Below are 20,956 nucleotides of genomic sequence, written 5' to 3' on the forward strand. Positions count from 1 at the left end.
TACAAGCCATCGATATCTTTCGGTTCGCTGGATATCTCCGCAAATTTAAGGCTCTGGCAACTTTCTCATGGATGTAGCTGTCAGTACTCCCCGAGACTATTAGGTAATCAAGAGTCTCACCATTCACCTCCCTCTTCATAGTCGACCGTTCCAGTCCGTAACATCCCCCAAGCTTTACAGTCAATTGAGCTATCACAGGGAATCTCACCTCACCGTCTGAAGATTCCCCCTTTTCACAGTTGTCTTCCATTCCTGCATCTCCAGGACACATTTTCTTGGTGCTTCTCTTCTTATTATCAATGGGAGTACTTTTCATCTTACGCGCTTTAGCGAAGTGGCCAAGTTTCCCACAATAGCTGCAGGTAGCAAATCGAGCCGGACACTTCTGTTTGGGGTGCTAGCTCTTATCATAGAAGTAGCATTTTTCAGGGCTTGGCCCTTTTCTTTCCTTCAGGGTTCCAGCACTCCTGGGTGTTTCCTTTTCAGTTTCTAGCATTTCACTGGACCGCATGGCACTTCTCAGTGTTTTGGCTAGAGTGACTGCCTGGACGTAGGATAATATCTCCAGCAGCCTCTGTCGGATGTAACTGGAGTCAATCCGTTGACAAAGGATGCAACTTCAAGGCATTGCGGTACTGTTGGACATTGACTGCTCTGACATCACATTCGTTTCCCAGCGAGTCAAGAGCCAGTGTAAAGGCAGCATCACTTTCCCCGGGTTTCTGGCATCTAGTCAGCAACTGGCGTCGAGCAAGCACCACATTCCGTGGTGCTGCATAGTAACCAGTCAGACATTCCCGGGCTATAGCCAAAGTGGTAGCTCTTTGCATTATGGCAAAAGGGACCTCACCCAGCAGAGAGTTCAGGTGGCCCCACTGTATCGCCTCATCGACCACATTGTTTCGAACCATGTAGTAATCGAAACAAGCAATCCAGTGGTTGAAAATTTCTCTGGCCCTCGGAGCAGACTGGTCAATTATCAGCCGCTCTGGCTTGAGTGCTGCATCCATCTCTGCTAATAAAATAGAAGTGCCAGTTGATGAAGTAGACAAAGACGATATGGTCAAACAATAATCTTGGCTTTTATTAGTAGAAACTCATAGAAACATAGAAGATAGGAGCAGGAGTAGGTCATTCAGCCCTTCAAGCCTGCTCTGCCATTCAATGAGATAATGGCTGATCTTAAAGTTCAGTACCCCATCCCCGCCTTCTCTCTGTAACCCCTGATTCCCTTATACTGAAGAAATAGATCTAATTCCCTCTTAAATATATTCATTGAACCTGCCTCTACTGCCCTCTGTGGCAATGAATTCCACAGATTCACCACTCTCTGGGTAAAGAAATTCCTCCTCATCTCGGTCCTAAATGGTTTGCCTATTATCCTCGAACCATGGCCCCAGGTTCTGTATTCCCCCACCATTGGAAACATCCCTTCCGCATCCATTCTGTCTAGTCCTGCCAGAATTTTATATGTCTCTATGAGATCCCCTCTCAATCTTCTAAACTCCAGCGAGTACAATCCCAATTTGTGCAATCTTTCCTCATAAGTCATTCCTGCCATTCTAGGTATCAGCCTGGTGAATCGCCTCTGCACTCCCTCCATTGCAAGAACATCCTTCCTTAGATAAGGTGACCAAAACTGCACACAATACTCCAGGTGGGGTCTCACCAAGGCCCTGTACAGCTGCAGTAAGGTATCCTTGTTCCTATACTCATACCCTCTTGATATGAAGGCCAACATACCATTTGCCTTTTTAACCACCTGCTGTACCTGCATGCTTGCCTTCAGTGACTGGTGCACAAGAACCCCTAGGTCTCTCTGCACTTCCCCATCTCCCAATTTATTGCCAATCAAATAGTAATCTGCCCTCCGGTTTGTATTACCAAAGTGGATAACCTCACATTTATCCACATTGTAGTGCATTTGCCATGTATCCGCCCAGTCCCCCAATTTATCCAAATCACACTGGAGCTTCCTGACCTCCTCTTCAGCGCACACAACCCCTCCTAGCTTAGTGTCATCTGCAAATTTGGAGATATTACATCCAATCCCCTCATCCAGATCATTAATGTAAATTGTGAACAGCTGGGGTCCTAGTACAGATCCCTGTGGCACCCCTCTGGTGACCGCCTGCCACAGAAAACGAGTCTTCTACCTGCCAGCCAGTTCTCAATCCACATCAATATTTTTCCCCCAATCCCATGAGCCTTGATTTTGGAAGCCAGTCGTTTATGTGTGACCTTATTGAAGTCCTTTTGGAAATCCAGGTACACCACATCCACTGGCTCTCCCCCATCTATTTTACCTGTCACCATCTCAAAGAATTCCAATAGATTTGTCAAGCACGATTTACCTTTTGTAAATCCATGTTGACTCCGTCCGATCCCTTCTCTGCTAGTCATATGCTCCGCTATTAGATCCTTAATAATGGATTCCATCATTTTGCCCACTACTGATGTAAGGCTCACCAGCCTATAATTCTCTGCTTTTTCTCTACCCCCTTTTTTAAATAGTGGGGTAACATTAGCTACCCTCCAATCCATGGGTACTGATCCTGAGTCTATCGAGTTCTGGAAAATAATTCTTAAAGCATCTGCTATCTGAATGGCCACTTCCTTAAGTACCCTAGGATGTAGATTATCAGGCCCTTGGGATTTATCTGCCTTCAATCCCATCAATTTCCCCAAGACCATGTCCTTAGAGATACTGATTTCTTTCAGTTCCTCCCTTGCATTAGTTTCTATGTTTCCCATCATCCTTGGGAGGTTATTTGTATCCTCTCTTTTCAAAACAGAACTAAAGTAAGAATTTAATTGGTCTGCCATTTCCTTATTCCCCATTATATATTCCCCTGATTCTGACTGCAAGGGACCTACTCTGGTGCAATAATGAAAGACAATAGGTGCATATACAGTTATATCCAAGGGGAGTGTCCTTAACAGTAGAGATAATGCACAGCCAATGTTAGTACAGCAAGGCTTGCCAGAGGGGAGACAGGCAGCTTAGCAGATATTCACCACTGACCACAGCCTTGTGGTGCTCCAGTACTGATGGAGATTGTGGAGGAGATATTCTTACCAATCTTCACTAATAGTGGTCTGGAGGTGAGGAAATCCATGATCCAATTTCACAGTGGAGTGTTAACTCCCAGGTCTTGGAATTTTCTGATCAGTTTTGAGGGGATGATGGTGTTGAATGCCAAACTGTAGTCGATAAAGAGCATCCTGATGTCTGCATCTTTGCTGTCCAGGTGTTCAAGGGATTTGTGTAGAGCCAGTAAGATGTCATCCACCGTAGACCTGTTTCTATGATAGAGTCATTCAGGGTGGAATGGGTGATGAGAAGACAAAGGCTGCCTGAGCTGGAATCTGATAACTAGAAAGATGAAAAAGGCGGTACGAAGAGAGACCAGATGGAACCAAAGGTAGGGGGCGGAAGAGGAGAGAGCAGAAGAGTCGAGTGAGGAGCTGAGAATGGGCAGAGGAAGAACCGGAGGAGGAGAGATGTGAATGAGATGTGAGGCTGGGAAGAGGTGATTGAGAAGGGAAACAAAAAAGGTTAGGGTATAAGAAGTATAGAAGATGAGAGGGGATTCATCACCTAAAATTGAAGCATTCTATGTTTGTTGTTGTTCCTCAAGTTTGCATTGGGTCTCACTCTGGCAGTGGAGAATGCCAGGTCAGACAGGTCGGTGTTTGAATTGGAAGGGAGGTTTTAAAATGGCAGCAACCAGGTGTGTGACCATAGCGGACAGAGTGTAGATGCTCTGTGAAACAGTACTCAAGTTTTGGTTTCACCGATGCAGAGGAGACCACGTCGGGAGCATGAAATGAAGTGGATGAGGTTAGAGTAGGTGCGTGCAAATCTTTGCCTCATGTGGAAGGGTTGTTGATAACAGCAAAAGCACTGAATTATCATTAAGAAGCAACAACATTCATTGAAAAAGTGGAAATACCACATGAACCCGAAATGGTGGTGAGGAAGGAGATGCGATAGCATGTGTTACACTTTCTACGGTTGCTGGGGAAGGTACCGGCGGTTAAGGAGAGGTGGATTGAGAGGCGAATCACCGCCTGGTTACCTAATCTAGTGAAGGGCTCCTGACCCACCCATCCAACCCTCATTTCTTTACACTGCTCCTTACACTTTCCTCAATCCTCATGTTTCAGCTCAAAACATCAACCATTCTTTCATTCCCACTGATGCTGCTTGACCCACTGAGGTTCTTCCAGCAGATCATTTTTCCATGTGATATTTCCACTTTTTCAATTAATATTGTTGCTTTTTAATAATAATTCAATACTTTTGCTGTTACTAACACAGAAAATATAGTTTTTGAATTCAGTTTTACAGCTTATCATGGTTGCATTGGAACTTGAAACTTCTACTCCAGCATCATAAATATTTAGCAATAGATAAGCAAATTGATTTGGAATTAGGAGGAAATAAATATTGAGGTTCAATAGATTCAGCAGGAACATTGGATAGAGAAGCAGTTGCATTTCATTTCAATCACCTCTCATCACATCTCTGGATTTCCCTACAATAACTGTTGGGTAATTACAGTATATTCATATTCCATTGCTGGACTAATGGTGGACAAGTTGTCTGTACTGGACAACTTGTGATATTGTCAGTGAGGTGTAATCAGTGAGTTGAGGACCTTATGTTTCACACAGGAATCCCACACTTGGCAGCATTTGCACTAAATATGATTCCAGCATGTTCTAGCTAACCAATGTTCTTCATTATCCAAAACGCTGGTGTTGCAGCTTTGTAAACATTAGGCCCTTTCAAACTGCCATGTATAAAATGGGGTTTACCGGGCAATTTGTCCGACCCAATCAACCTTGTCAGAATCCATCCGGGTAGTCAGGAACCCAGTTAGTGTCCACAGGTGACATGGACAGGAAAATGGTTGACCCACTTCACCGGTGACGTCAGAACTTGCATGCGTGTGTCACCAGACAGTCAGCATCTGAACATTTGACAGTACTTCCAGTGAGTATGTGATGCAACATTGCGGGGCGGGATCCCCCTTAAATCGCAGGGTTGGCAATTTAATGGGCTGATTCCTCTGCAATTTAAAAGGTGCTTCCAGCCCCTTTGCGCCAGTAATTGCACCTGGGTCCCAGCAGGGCTACCCAGGTGCTGCAATTTAAAAGGGGCTTTTGAGTCATAATCAGAAATGGATGCAAATCAGATATGTTGCAATTAGCTTAGATAGAGGTACTTTCTGGAAACTAATAGCATTTTGCTTTAAATTTGTTGAATATAAGAAAAGACTTGGCCATGTGGTCCTCAAGCATGCACTGCAATTCAATAAGATTTGGCTATTTGACCTGGGCTTCAATTCTACTTTACATCCTGTTCCCCTTATCGTCAATCATTCAAATATCCATTTATCTCTTCAGCATCCATTGCTCTGTGATAGAAAATTCAAAAGATTCACAACCTGAGAGAAGAAATTCTGCCACATCATGTTCTAAAACTGTTAACTTGGTTCTTCTGAAACTGTGCCCCTACTTGTTCTGGAATCCCAAATGAGAGAGCATTCAGACTAAACCCAACACACATTCTTGTGATGAAATCAGATCACTTTGAACATAGAACACGACAACGCAGTATGTGTCCTTTAGCCCACGGTGTTGTGCTGACCTATATAAACTCTCCAAGTGGCTAACCCATCTCTAAGTACCTACAGAAACTATAGTTAAAATAAAGTCAAGGTGCTTTATAAAGAGATTGATTAGTCACGAAGAAGTGTTTGAATTACTTCTTTCTTTTTCAATATTTTTATTAACATTGAAATTTCACCTCCAAAATTACATACATATGTTAAAAGTCAAAAAGATACATTACATTTAAATCATATTATTTCATCCAAGGTGCCCCACATTTTAATCAAACTGATTATATTGTATTGATATTTTATTATAAAAAAGGAAAATCTAAACCCACTACCAAGAAAGAAGCTGTTTGGCCAAAAAGAAAGGAAGACAGAATTCTTATCGGAGTGATAAATTAACTCATTAGTCAACACTCCTACCTTCGTAACAAATCAAAGATTATAAAATAAATGTAAAAAGGGTCCCCACTGTGTTTGAAAATTTAAATTCAGATCAGAAATTGAGTATCAAATCTTCTCTAAATTTAAGCACGACATGAAGTTATGTGGCCATTGAATATGATTAGTCGGGGAAATGTCCCTCCTTCTGAGCCACACTGTTCACTTCGCAATAGGAGAAATAAAAGCTAATACATGTAGCTCAGATGCCGTTAAAGTTTTGTCACTCTCTCCCAACAATACCAAATAAAGCTGTTAAGGGACTTGGTTTAAAATTAACTTTAAAAAAGTGCAGAGAAAGTTTGAAATACTTTGTTCCAATATTTCTCGTCTCTGACATGTCCAGAACATATGAATTAACGAAGCGTCTCCATTGTTGCATTTATCACAACGAGGAGATACATCTACATAAAAACGAGATAGTTTGACTTTGGACATGTGAGACCTATGGACTACTTTAAATTGTAGGAGAGAGTGGCGGGCACATATTAGCCAATTTGAAAATTACATTCCAAGGTTCTTCAGAAATTAAAAGCTGTAGGTCCCATTCCCAGGCTTTTTTAATTTTATTTGAGGGAGCCTCTCATTCCCAACAACATATCATAAATTTTGGATATTGAATCATTATGGAAAGGATGTAAATTAAAAATTGCATCCATTAAATTCTTATCAGTCCTCTATGTAATTGAGATCATAAAAAAATCTCTAATCTGTAGTTAACGAAAAAAAATGAGTATTTGGTAGACCACATTATTTCTAAAGATCTTTTTGAAAGTATGAAGAGAAAAATGATTCCAGAGTGCAGGGCCATTACAAATGAGGTTAGTGCTCATGGCAGCAGAATGAGGGTGTATTGTGGAGTGGAGCAAATAAGTGGTGGCTACAAAATATACAAGCCGGGACACAGTGGGTAAGAAAATAATAGTATCACTACCGGTCAGGATGGATTTCTGAAGGGAAGATCATGCTTGACTAAACTTATGAAATGTTTTGAGGATATGACAAGGAGGGTGGACATGGATGAGCCAGTGGATGTGGTGTACTTGGACTTTCAGAAGGCTTTTGATAAGATCCCGCATAGGAGATTAAATCAGCAATTTTTTAAATCAGCAAAATCAGGGAGCATGGTATTGGGGGTAGGGTACTGACATGGATAGAAAATTGGTTGACAAACAAGAAACAAAGAGTTGGGGTTAACAGGTCACTTCCAGGATGGCAGGATGCGACAAGTGGGGTCCCACAGGGCTCAGTGCCGGATCCTCAGTTGTTTATCATAAAAATGATTTAGATAAGGGGATTATAAATAACATCAGCAAATTTGCAGATGACACGAAACTGGATGGCAGTGTGAAGTGTGGGGAGGATGTTGGGAAAATGAAGGGGGACTTAAACAGGTTAGGTGAGTGGGCGGATGCATGGAAGATGCAGTTTAACGTGGATAAATGTGAGGTTATCCACTTTGGTGGCAGGAACATTTTTTAAATGGAGTCAAGTGAGGGAGTGGGGAAGTGCAATGTGACCTAGGTGTACTTGTACATCAGTCACTAAAAGCTAGCACGCAGGTTCAGCAAGCTGTGAAAAAGGCAAATGGCATGTTGGCCTTCATAAAAAGGGGAATAGGGTATAAGAGTAAAGATGTCCTTCTGCAGTTGTACAGGGCCCTGGTGAGACCACACCTGGAATATTGTATCCAGTTCTGGTCTCCTAATTTGAGGAAGGACATGCTCGCTATTAAGGGAGTGCAGTGTAGATTCACAAGGTTAGTTCCCAGGATGACAGGATTGATATATGCCAAAAGGTTGGATAAACTGGGGTTGTGTACATTGGAATTTAGAAGGATGAGGGGAGATATGATTGAGGTATATGATTATTAATGGATTGTACATGATAGAAACTGATTACATGTTCCCGATGTTGGGGGAGACTAGGACTAGAGGCCATAGAACTGAGATTTTAAAAACATTATCCAGAGAGTTGCTGGTCTGTGGAATGCTTTGCCACAGAGGGTGGTAGAGGTGGGTTCTTTGGATAAGTTCAAGAGGGAGTTAGATAAGGTTCTTGTGGACAGGAGAATTAAGGGTTATGGGGAGAAGGCAGAGGCAGGGTAGTGATACTGATAGGTAGATCATCCGTGATCTAACTGAATGGTGGTGCTGGCTCGATGGGCTGAATGGCCTACTCCAGCACCTATTGACTATTGAGAAATGAATTGGAGCATCAGAATGGAAGCAATGGCAAATGAGAAGAACATTTTTGCAGAACTATTTTTTGTAAGCAAATCTCTCCTTCCAGTGTCTTGGACATGAAGCAGCTCAGCGATAAATACCAGGAGAATGTCCCTGGTTAAATTGATAATTACTGCTGCACTTCTCTGATCTATTGTCAGTGCTAGATTTTTTTTCCTTTCTGTATGTGGTCCTTTCAATTAAAGGTATTTTTTAAATTATATTGACAGTGGCTTATATACAGACTGAAATTTGAATAAGTGATGCTTAATTGATGCTTGTTGGTGGTGGTGTTTAATTGAGCCAAACATTTCAAAGACACAAGATGCGAAAAGAAAACTGTCAGAGTAACTCAGCAGGAAAAGGGATAGTCGACATTTCGTGTCAGACCGTGCATCACGTGACTGACCCACAACACTGGCTATTCCTTCACTGATGTTGTCTGACTCCGTGGAGTTTCTCCATTTTATTTTTTTAGTCCAGGTAACAGCATCTGAAATCGCTTGGATCACTTCACAGACAGAAGTTTGTGTCGACACAGTTGGTTTATAAAGAAAAGCCCCTATTTATCATGGAAAATAAGGTGAAATGTGACACAGGGAGCCAAATTATGCAGAAAAATAAAAGTTGATACAGTAAAACCCCTGGGAATTGGTAGAGGCCGGATAAGTGTATTTGCTGGTTGTTTGAGATTGTGTGTTGGGTGATTGGTGAACTAACTGCAAGGGGAGCTAATTTTAAACTTTTGGGATTTTTTTTTACCTATTTCCGTGATTTCTTTGGCCAGTTGCTTGAGGCTGCCGGTTGCTTGAATTCTTGACAATGGGGATTTTACTTATATCATTTTAATACAGTTTGGATTTTATGGCATTATACTTTTAACTTAAATCATTACAGAACATACACATATAAATTACTGGGCCATAAATTGATTATAACTTGGAGCCAATTTGGGGTGAAATTTTCTCCCTCTTCCTTCTTAGACATAAACCCAACATTGGGTTTCTACCACTGAAACAGCATGGTTAAATTTCCCTTCTGCTTCATGCACTGCATCTTCATTCCCTTGTATATAAGTAGCAGTTACTGCAATAGAGCAGTCATATTTCCCTCAATTTGCACTCAGCTTCAAAGAGTACAACAGCTTTGAAATCTACTGTTAAAGAAAATTAGAGTTTTTTAAAATTTAAATTTAGACATACAGCACAGCACACAACGAGCCCATGCCATCCAATGGTATCCAATTGACTTACAACCTCCACTACGCTTTGAAGGGTAGGAAGAAACCGGAGCACCCGAAGAAAACCCACGCAGACACGGGGAGAATGTACAAACTCCTTACAGGCAGCACTGTAACAGCTAATTACTATACTAACTGTGCCATGGGATAGTACTTCAATACTCCATTTGCATTTTCTTTGCTAAAAATGAATCCTTGATTTTTTTTTCCAAAAAAGTTTTTTACTTTTACTTTTCCATTTTTTAAGAGTTTTTGGCATTCCTTAAATCTGGTTACACACTAAGTTATGGGAATCCATGCAGTTTCTGAGATTTCTTCCTTTGTATCGATTGTGAAGGAAACTGTTAAGACAAGCAAAAATAAATAAGTGGATGCATATAATCCAACACAGTGAAGCAAAGGGGAAATGTTAAGCATTAAAGAAATGCTAATTAGGAGACACATTAGGACTATATTTTTTCACCACCCCCTGCCTACCAATGTTTCCCAGTTGGCTGATCAGTTCTTTTTGCAGAGCCAGTTAATAAATACAGTCTTTCTAAAAGTGGAGTAAGGAAAACGGATTCACTTCAAGGGTTTTGGAGTTTTATTAACGTATAAATAAGAGATGACTGTTGAAGTAATTAAGATTGCCAACCCTCTATATGCTAGGAGTCTCCAAGAATTGAAGATACAGAAACCTAATAGCCTCAATACGCCTGGGATTGTCTGATCTCGGATGCTAAGCAGGCTCAAGAGTGGTCAGTACTTGGAGGGGAGACCGCCTGGGAATACTTGAGAAAAATTCCAGGGGCATTTTTTTTTCCGAATATTTTGTTAGCTCGAATATATTGATGATGGAGAGAAACACTTCAATTTACTGCCAAGATTCTGCTAACAGTAACGAAGAGAATTTTATTCTTTCTTTCAGTGATTTATGTTGGGTGACCATCACCTGGAGAGAGGGGTTGGGTAGATGGGGGAGAAAGTCAGCTGAAGAATACTCCACAAATACATTCAACCAGAGTTCGCAATCTTGCCCTATTTGAATGTAAGAAGCAATTAAATGCAGCAATTGGTCTTTTGACATGTTTTCTTAACTGAAAATTGTTTTATCACCCCATAATCTCTAGGTCCTAATGTGTCACTTAAACTAATCAGGAGAAATTGATGTGCTTCTTTTTCCAGGTTTTGCATTAGGAAAAGCGCCTGACAGAATAACAGCTCTCCGAAAAGTAGGTCTCTATCATTATAACTTTAATGGAATAATTTGGGTCAGGAACTGATAGATGTTGCAATATTGCCTCCAGATGTCACAAACGTCGCAGATAGAAACACAGCTACTGGAATCTAGACCAAAATAAAGGACAAACTTCTGGAGGAATGTTGTGGTCGAGCAGCATCGGTGGAAGGGAAGAAATGATCAGAGATTCAGGTTACGACCATGCATCAAAGATTTGACCCAAAACATGGACCTTCCCTTCCTCATCCACCCATGCTGCCGAATCCGCTGAGTTCCTCCAGCAACTTGAAAAAAATGAACAGTTTCCATCTTTGACATAATTGCACATCTTTTATTCCCTGTCCTGTGATAACTTTACTGTTTGTTACCATCTGAATTCCAGGCACGTTCCCTTGGCCTGCTAAAAGAAGTGAGTATTGATGCCAAGGAAAGATTGAAGGCACGTGGTTCAAGTTCAAACTCTCTAATTGCAAGAGGATGATGGTGGTTTGAACTTGGCTTGAAGAACCAAAAATCTGATGCTTAATCAGATATCATTTACCCCAATGTGCCTCTGTGCTCTCTACTTGGTCCTATTCCTCTTTCCTGTAGCCCTTCAAATTCTTCTATAATTAGTTATCAAATTTCCTTTAACATGTTGCTATTGAATCTGCTTCCATAAGCCTGAATGATCACAGCAATTTGCTGTATTTAGGGAAGAATGTTTATTTTTGCATCAGTGTATTTATAGCTCTCGCCTACACCAAGGGTTCAGGATGAAGGTGCCCTGCTTTCTCAAGGACATTTAGAAATGCTGATCTTGCCACTGGCCACATTCTGAAAGATTTTTTTAACAGTATCACTCTCCATTAATTTACTACAGTGTTGATGTATATTCAAATTTCCTCTGAATTTATATTAGGAATAACATGGAAAGAAAAGTGGTTGAGATACTGCATTTCACACTGTTTTACGAGTTATTGCTTCAGTACAGCTATAGACTGTTATGTTTATCTCTGGTCCGGAATAAACTTGGAGTAATTGTAAGCACCACCAGGCTGAGGAATAGCTTCTTCCCACAGGCAGTGAGAATGCTGAACGACTGAAGGAACAGCTCACACTAAATATTGGAGACTTTCCTATTTACAAAATGATCTTTATTCATTTATTTAGTCCTAGGTATGTATTGTTTGTCTTTGTGTGTGTTATGTCTGGTTGTGTGTCTCTGCTTTGCATCAAGGACCAAAGGTCGCTGTTTCATCTGATTTTACTCGTCCAATAAGATGACAATAGAAGATAAGTTCATAAATTTGGTTAGGTTGTTACTTATTAATAACGCTTGCTAAGGATAGTCCCCATATCAGCTTCTGTCCCAGCTTTGTGTCAGGGACCCACTTTCTTGACCTTTTCTCTTGGAAACGTCATCAAAGCAGAACCCAGTCTCCTTCAGCTACTTCTGGAGTTGCCCCACCCAGGATTTTGTGCACTATTTTTTTTAAACTACAGATAATGGAAATCTGAAATAAAAACAGAAAATTCTGGTCAGCAGGCCAGGCGGCATCTCTGGAAAGAGAAAGAGAGTTAATGTTTCTGGTTATTTTCAAGAAGGGACCCAGACTTAAAACGCTAACTGTTTCCCCTGTTCACAGATGCTCCCTGAGCTGGTGATTGCTCCCAGCACTTTGTGCTTTTTTTTTGTGCACTGTGTTCACTTTGTCAGTGTGACTATGCCACAGATCCACCCCATCACCGCAGCTCTGCAGACAACTTAAATGAGAACAGCAGAGTAATTCAGTCTCTGGTAATTATCCCTATTTGGAATTACTGCTGTGCATTTCTTCCTTTTGAATTTACTCCTCTAAAAATGGGCAAATAAAGTCATACAATTTGATTGCTCAACAGTCGTAGGACTCGGTATTAAAACTTGAATTGGGCTGCTTTAAATCGCAAGCGACGTCACCTACTTCATTAATAAATATAATGTTTTATTTTTGTCACCTGTTTTATTTAATAAGCCTTTCAGTTCTTCTAATGCTAGTGCATTTTGATTAATTCATAGGCAAAGAACAGGGCCATCCATTACTTGTACTTCATAGAGCGATACAATGATCACACCAGTAAGTGCCTGTTGTTCATCGTTTCACACTCTGCTCTGCTCTAGGAGTAGACCATTGATGTTATATTCTGAGTAACCGCACATTCCATCAACAGATGGAAACATCATAAGTACTTGGATAGATGAATAAGTCTACCATCTGTATGACAAAATAATTGCTCATATTAGCATTTTAATTTCTACTTCATTGACCTAGTTTGCTTTCTCGATAGTTAACTAAAAAACAAGTATATGCTTTGAGAGACTGGTTCTATCACATTTGAAATCCTGTTTGCCCATCACCCTGGACTCTCATCAATTTGCCTACCATATCAACACGTCGACTGAGGGTGCCATTTCCACGGCACTTCACTAGGCCTTGACCCACTTGGACAGCTCCAACTCTTATGTCAGAATGCTGTTCATTGACTTTAGTTCTTCATTCAATTCTGTGATTCCCTCCAAACTTCGCCAGCTTGGTATCATCTCCTCCCTCTGCAATTGGATCTTGGACTTTCTGACGAACAGACCCCAATCTGTTCATTTAGACAATCTCTTCCATTCTCAATTGAGCACCAGTGTGCCCCAGGGCTGTGTACTGATTCCTCTCCTGTATTCTTTTTTCACCTATGACTGCGTTTCTATATAGGGTTATAATTCCATAATCAAGTCACAGAAAACACCATGGTGGTTGGTCTGATCAGAAGGGATGATGAGACAGCCTATAAGGATGAGATCCAGCACCTGGCCGCTTGGTGTGCCAACAATACTTAACATTTAGAAAACCAAAGGGGTCATGGTTGTCTTCAGGTGTGCTGGAAGCCACACTCATGCCCCTATTTACATCAATGGAGTTGTGGTGAAACATGTGTAAAGCTTCATATTCCTTGGTGTCCACATTTCTGATGATCTCACCTGGTCCCTGAACTCCTCCATCCTGATCAAAAAGGTGCAAAAGCGCCTTTATTTTCTGTGGAGCATGAAGAAAATTCATCTCTGGCCCAGGATATTGATGGATTTGGCACTCTCACTATGGGGAAAAATTTCTTGTTCTCCCCTTTAATTATACCCTTCCTAATTTTGTCTCCTACATTGGTCCCTCCAAGCCTCCTCCGCTGAAAAATAAAATATAACTTAGTCCAATCAAGCCCTCATCATAACTGAAACATGCCATCCTAGGCAACATCCTGCTAAATCTTATCTGAACCCTCTCCAATGCAATCTCATTTTTCCTGTAATGTGGCGACCAAAACTGCACATACTAGTCCAGTTATGACCAAGTAAATGTCTTATTATAATAAAGTGATAAAGTCGCCTCCCTGCTCTAACATTCCTCAACCCAGCTAATAAAGACAAGAATCTAATGTACCTCCTTCACTGCTTTATCTACCTGAGCTGCCATCTATAAGGAGCCTTGAATTTAAACATTGAAATCCTCTGTTTCTCAGCACTCATTACCATTCATTGTGCATGTCCTGCCATTATTAGTCCTTATGATTACCATATATTTCGGCCTATGTTGAGTCTTGAAACCCTCAAAAATGTTTGAAAAAAATGGGGGTCGACTTGTATGCCAGATATACTTTTGAGACCTTAAGTTCAGTTCAAAAAAACACTGGACGCTGATTCAACCCTTGAAAACCGATTAGGCGTAAAGATCGACCCTTGGAAAACCAAAAAAACTGACTACAACAAATTTACATTGCAAATTTTTTTATTGCACCAAAATACATTTAGAACCCTTCAAAATCGCTATCACCTGAGGTAAAGTTGGTGGCAAGTACATCCATACTCTCATTGTTTAAACATCATACAGGTCCCAATCTGTATCTGATGAAGTGGGTTCAGTTTTGTCATCAAGTCCCACAATAAAATCTTTTGTGTCATCAATTGCACAAGAGATACCACACTTTTTAAACGATTTTACTACAGTCTCTACTTTTACTTTGTCCCATGCCTTGACCACAAAGTCACACAGCACATCAAGTGATGCAGCACACATGGGCCCACCATTTGTAAACAATTTTCCTGCGCTCGACATCCATGTATCCCTTTCCTCGTGCACATGGTCTTTGAATGGCTTGTTGAAGCAGACATCGAGAGGTTGCAATAGAGATGTCAAACCACCCAGGATAACCATCCTGTAACTGTGGTTTTGTGCCAATCTACTTTTAGTCTTCTCAGTTAAGTGTCTACGAAACCTATCCCAGACCAGCAAACTTCATTCTTTGTGTAAACTGCCCAGCCACCTGTTCCACACATTGTCTAGCCATAGTTTTACACCATTTTTGTCCACCCATCCTTTTTCATGAAAAGGTACAAAACTACCTGCAGGGAATTTCATTTTAGGTTTCGGTTTGCACTTGGGTCTTAACTTTGTCCTGTCGGCCATGCACGACAACACCACCTGGTCCTTTCATGGCCTGTACTTCTGGTTTGCACAGTTTTCGTACCCTTTCATTCCACTATTCTATCACCTATCATGTCGAAATTCATTGGGGTTTCATCCATGATTCCAGTATTTGCCAATGCAATCTGGTGTTTTCTGGTGAAAATTTACAACTTTATGATCAAGATATTTTGGTAGTTTCTGTGCAATTTTTGTTTTTTGTCATAATACCAGATTTTTCCTGTTCATAAAAACAGTTGCACCAGCCTACTGTAGCCTCAAAATCTTTACTGAGGTCTGAGTGTGACTTTGCCCACTTATTTTGAGTGACTATGTAGGCCTCTTGCCTCTGTTCACGTACCCATTCTGCACCGTGATTTTCCAACTCTGGCCAATGAGTGATGCCTCTTCTCATCAAACATTGCCTTTTTGGTGTTTTTCTTAAAGTCCCTTCTTTCTTCCTCCAATCTCTTACCGACTTCTCGTATTTATCATATTTCCTAGCAGCAGGATAGGGCCTTTTCTATCACTTTTACCTGAAAACTTGCTTCATACTTTCGTCGTTTTGATGGAGCCTCATGTAACAATCACCTCCAGCCAACACTCAGCAGATCAATCATTGTGATTTTTGGGGGTCGACATACGCTTGATATATGATTAAAAACCCTTAAAATGAAGCTGAAAAAGGGTGGTGGACTTAGATGCAGAAATATACAGAAAATTCCATCTGGCATTGCCATGTCCATCTTTCCAATTCATCAGTATGATCCCCTTCAGCAACACTGCCAATTTTCATATCATCTTCAAGCTTGCCAATCATGCCTCCCAAGAGTGAAATCCGGATAGCTGAAGCATAAGTAACTGTAGTTGCTGGAATCTAGAGCAATAAACAAACTGCTAGATTAAGCCCCATCTGTAGAGGCTATTCCATCTTTTTCTTCTTCATTTAGACCAAGAACCTGTGCTGCCAAATTACACCCAGTTGGCTTAAAACGCCTGGTACATTTAGAACAGTGGGAAGAAACCAGAGTGCTCGGGGAAAACCCAGGCAGACATGGGAGAACGTACAAACTCCTTACAGACAGCACAAAATTCTAACCCCGGTCCCAGTCACTGGTGCCGTATTAGCCTTACGCTAACAATCCCGCATTGTTAATGTATATATCAGACATTAAGGATCCAAGCAGATCCAAGGATCTGTAATGCCCCGCTGATCACGACTTCCAATTACAAAATGTCGACCACAGTCATCTTCTTTGTGTCCTGAGCCAACAAGCTGTCTTAATGCATTACTGATTCTGATAAGATGACCAATGAGCTTTCAGATTTCAAATTCTTGCCATTTGTATTTACATTTCTGTAATGTCAGAAAAATGAGGTGAAGAAAAGAAAGTGGTATTATTGTTTTGTGAATACTCCAACCAAAATGCATTTTGTCTCGCTTGCAGTTTATCAGGATATAACATCGAAATTTAAACGAACATCTATTAAAATGAAGAAACAGAACTACGGTAAGACAAATGTATAAAAGCTAAAACCCCTGGTATCAAACCCCTGATATCTGGAATTCAAGCAAATAACAGCCTTAAGCAACTGACAAAAAAAAACAAGGAAAAAAAATTAAAATGAATAAACCTTTGGTGAGGACGGGAGCAAATATTCAGCCAGCGGAGTGCCTTGGCCGTGCTTTGCTCATAGCAGCTGTTTGAATAAAGTTCGGTTAAAATAAAATGGATGAAGAGCTGGTTGATGACACTCACCATTGGGATGACTCTCTTAAAGTGTCTCCTTATCCCTGCTTAGTAAGATTCTCCCCAGTCGGAGGCTTTATTTGTAAACTTGGTGGGGTGGGGTGTTAATTAACTGTAATGTTACTGTTCGTCTTTCGGGCAGTTCCATGGAGAGGGAGGAACCTGGAGATGCAGCGACAGTTAAATGCTTTCAAAAAATGTGACTGAAAATAAAGTAAAATGCTTTAAGGCTTATATATTCATGCAAGTGAAGTTTGTTCAGTGTATGTACAGGCTAGCATTTTTGTCTTTTAAACTATTTATTCTTAATACAGGTGTTAGGCATTGTTGGAGTAAGTCTCAAGCATCGGAAAATACATTTTTGTCTTTTAAACTATTTATTCTTAATACAGGTGTATTAGTTAGGCATTGTTGGAGTAAGTCTCAAGCATCGGAAAATACACTTATCCAGCATCTACCAATCCCCAGAGGTACCAAATATTAGGGGCTTTACTGTATATCTCATTAGATGCATTGCACTAATTGATAAATCTGGATCCTTTGAGCAGGGGAGGTAACTATGCAGCTAAGAACTGCTGCCTCACAGCTCATCTCCCTGGTTTCACCTTAACTACATTGCTCAGGATTTTGAACACCTCAAACAAGTCCCTTAATTCCACCTTCCTGTTCTATCTGTTCGGATTTTACAAACTCTCCCTGTAACTGTATGGATTTCCTCTGTGTGCTCTGTTTTTCTCCCACATTCAAATTAGTTAGTTGACTACCCATTATGAACTGTCCCTGATGCGCTAGTCTGTTGTGAAATCTGGGGGGGTGTTGAATAAAAAGGGTTACAGTAGGATTAATGTAAGTCCCTGCTTGAGGGCCAGCACAGATTCAGAGGGCTGAAGGGCATATTGTTATGCTGTTTTTTTCTCTCTCTCTCTCTCTCTCTGACTGACTTCAGTGAACAGGGTTGTGGCACAAAATGAAATAAATTCATTTTCTGGTCTACCTAGAGATATTATTTGAGTGTTCATCAACATTCACATATTGCTGGATTGTATATTTTTAGGGATACAGCATGGTAAAAGACCCTTCCCACCCACGAGCCCACACCGCTGAAATACACCCGTGTGACCAATTGACCTTCTAAGTCTGTACGTTGTTAGAATGTGGGAGGAAACGGAAGCACCCAGAGGAAACCCACGTGAACACGTGGAGAAAGTACAAGCTCCTGGATTTGAACCCAGGTTGCTGGCACAGTAATCACTTGGCACTAACTGCTACGCTAATCATTTTGTCCCTTTATAAATTATTATATCGTAAATAAAATTGAAGATATTTTGCAAATGTGTAAAATATAACATGGATCTCATTTATTTTAATTATTTATGAATGTATTTTGAAGCTTCTTTACAAGGCCCTTAACTGCCTTCAGATCTACTGTCACCAACTGCTCGGCTGTCAAATGCTGTGACTATTCTTTGAATTTCCATTATCTGCTTTCCATCCAGCCTTCAACACCACACAACCCTGGTGAAAGGAACAAATGATTATGAATTCTGAATCCAAATCCTATCATGCCAGCTGTAGGGATTTAAATTTATTTAATTAAATAAATCTTGAATTAAAAGCCTAGTTTATTAATTTCCTGAATAGTTTATTTATGCCAGTTAAGTAATAGAAAGTATTCTTTCAATTGTGATCCAGTGACTTATGTTAATATTGGCTTGGTGGATTTGAAATACATCAGTATTTTGAGGAAATTTGCTTTTCTTTAAGATCAAAATGGAACCAGACGGCGCTGAAAGTTTGCAGATATTTAATATCCACATAAAACCTTTGAATCCAGAGGACAATCATTTATCCCTGTTGCATTGTGTGTTGTTTCAATAGTTTTAATCCACATATGTACAGTTTCATGCAAATAACTTTTATCTTCCGCAGGATATGGACTACATTGTCACCGAGCTATCATAACAATATGCAAATTAATTGGAATCAAGGACATGTATGCCAAGATTACTGGATCAACAAATCTTTTGAATATTACAAGAGCCCTTTTCCAAGGATTGTCAAACCAGGTAAAAATCTATCTAAAAACAATCGCTTTCTGGTTGAATATCATATGTTTGATGTGTGAACAACTCACTGTTGATGGAAACATGCATTATATCAGTCTGAATTTCACATTTGAAAGTATTTAATTTTGCAGTTTTCTGGAACTCACTGAGTAAACTCAGCTTTCAATTGTCAAAGGAACCATTTCCTAAAATTCAAATTTAAGGAGAAATAAAGAGGAGATGAACAAGTACATTTCAATAGCTTATTCATTAGCATATACAACATGCTTCATTTATCAGAACATACAAACACACACACAAACACACACGCACACACACGCACACACAAACACACACACACAAACACACACGCACAAACACACACGCACACACAAACACACACACACACAAACACATACATACACACACAAACACACACACACAAACACACACTCACAAACACACACTCACAAACACACACAAACACATACATACACACACAAACACACACACACAAACACACACACACAAACACACACACACAAACACACACGCACACACAAACACACACACACAAACACATACATACACACACAAACACACACTCACAAACACACACACACACCCACCTCCCCCCATCCCCGAGGGTTGTCATAAAGTCCACATTCTCAGGTGGTCTGCATTGCTGGCATCCTGCTTTTAAAACTTCTACTGTAGACCTCACAAGCACTGGACTTTCTGAATTCACCTGCACTTCAAAAGATACGTATTGGCCGAGAAAATATAACACTTGTGGTTTTGATGCTCGTCCTCAGAATTCAAATCCTATATATCTTTACCTTTCCTCCTTAAAGTACATTGTTTGACCAGCTAAGTTCCTCCAGCATTGTGTTTTTACTTTAACCACAGAGTCTGCACACTTTCGTGTGTTGGCCTCTGCTAACCAATCGCTGCTTGGTAGCTTGCCAGTGTGATAGCCACCTGCAAACCCAATTCCAGAAAGAAAAGAAGTAGTATGTCAGAGGTTTACAAAAGTATAAAAATAAAGCAAGTTTAGAACCATAGAACACTACAAAACGGAAATAGACCCTTTGGCCCATCTAATCCATGCTGAACTAATTGCATTGACCTGCACCCAGACTATAGCCCTCCATGTCCCTCCCATCCATGTAACTATCCGAAGTAGAACCATAGCAGGTTGAGCTCTTAGCTTTGTATCTCTCTGCTGATGGAAGGCCTAAACTGATAGCTTGCACCTATCACGGAAGAAAAAGATTGGAGGTAAATAGGAAGTTAGGCATGTATTTCACAAGAAAGTAGATAGAGAGTTCTCAATTCACCATCATGAGAGGGCTTTGTAGAAATCTTCTTTGTGCCCTGTTTCAATACAGTGTCAGACACTTGATAGGCATGTTCATAAATGATCCTGGGAGAGTTGCTGCACCTCTTGGCCATGCCTTTCATCTTATATTTCATTTATTCTCACATGGCTTTTCAGCCATGACACACAGTAATCCAGTTCCTTCACTGGTTTTCCAGTAAACTATCCTTCTCACTTTACCATCTCTCAGGACAATTTAGAGATGTGGGAGGAGAGCGGAGCACCCACACAATCACAGGGAGAACTTCATCCAGACAGCCCTGGGGACAGGGTACCAGAGTTGTGCAGTAGCAGACCTTCTAATCTCTATAACACAGCACAGAGCAGGTCCTTCAGCCCATCATGCTAAACTGTTATTTCACCCAGTTCCATTGACCTGCAACCAGACCATAGCCCTCCATACCCTCCCATCCATGTATCTATCCAAGCTGCCCTTAAATGTTGAAATTGAGCCCATTTTCACCACTTCCACTGTCAGCTCGTACAACACTCTCACCACTCTCTGAGTGAAGAAGTTTCCCTAATGTTCCCCTTAATCATTCTACCTTCCACCCTTACCCC

At 40.7% G+C, this 20,956-nt stretch overlaps 1 protein-coding gene across 1 annotated transcript in view; it reads left to right on the forward strand.

The window, feature by feature from the left end:
• The window catches only part of mrps5 (mitochondrial ribosomal protein S5), a 168,019-nt gene that overhangs the window by 144,650 nt on the left and 2,413 nt on the right, over nucleotides 1-20,956 (forward strand). The window contains exons 7-10 of the mRNA XM_069887654.1: nucleotides 10,701-10,747; nucleotides 12,794-12,851; nucleotides 16,667-16,729; nucleotides 18,899-19,035. Of these exons, the coding sequence (XP_069743755.1) occupies nucleotides 10,701-10,747; nucleotides 12,794-12,851; nucleotides 16,667-16,729; nucleotides 18,899-19,035 (305 nt within the window). The remainder of the gene's footprint in view (nucleotides 1-10,700; nucleotides 10,748-12,793; nucleotides 12,852-16,666; nucleotides 16,730-18,898; nucleotides 19,036-20,956) is intronic.

This window comes from Narcine bancroftii, chromosome 6 (genome assembly GCF_036971445.1).
Source record: "Narcine bancroftii isolate sNarBan1 chromosome 6, sNarBan1.hap1, whole genome shotgun sequence".
In the NCBI taxonomy this organism is placed as follows: Eukaryota; Metazoa; Chordata; class Chondrichthyes; order Torpediniformes; family Narcinidae; genus Narcine; species Narcine bancroftii.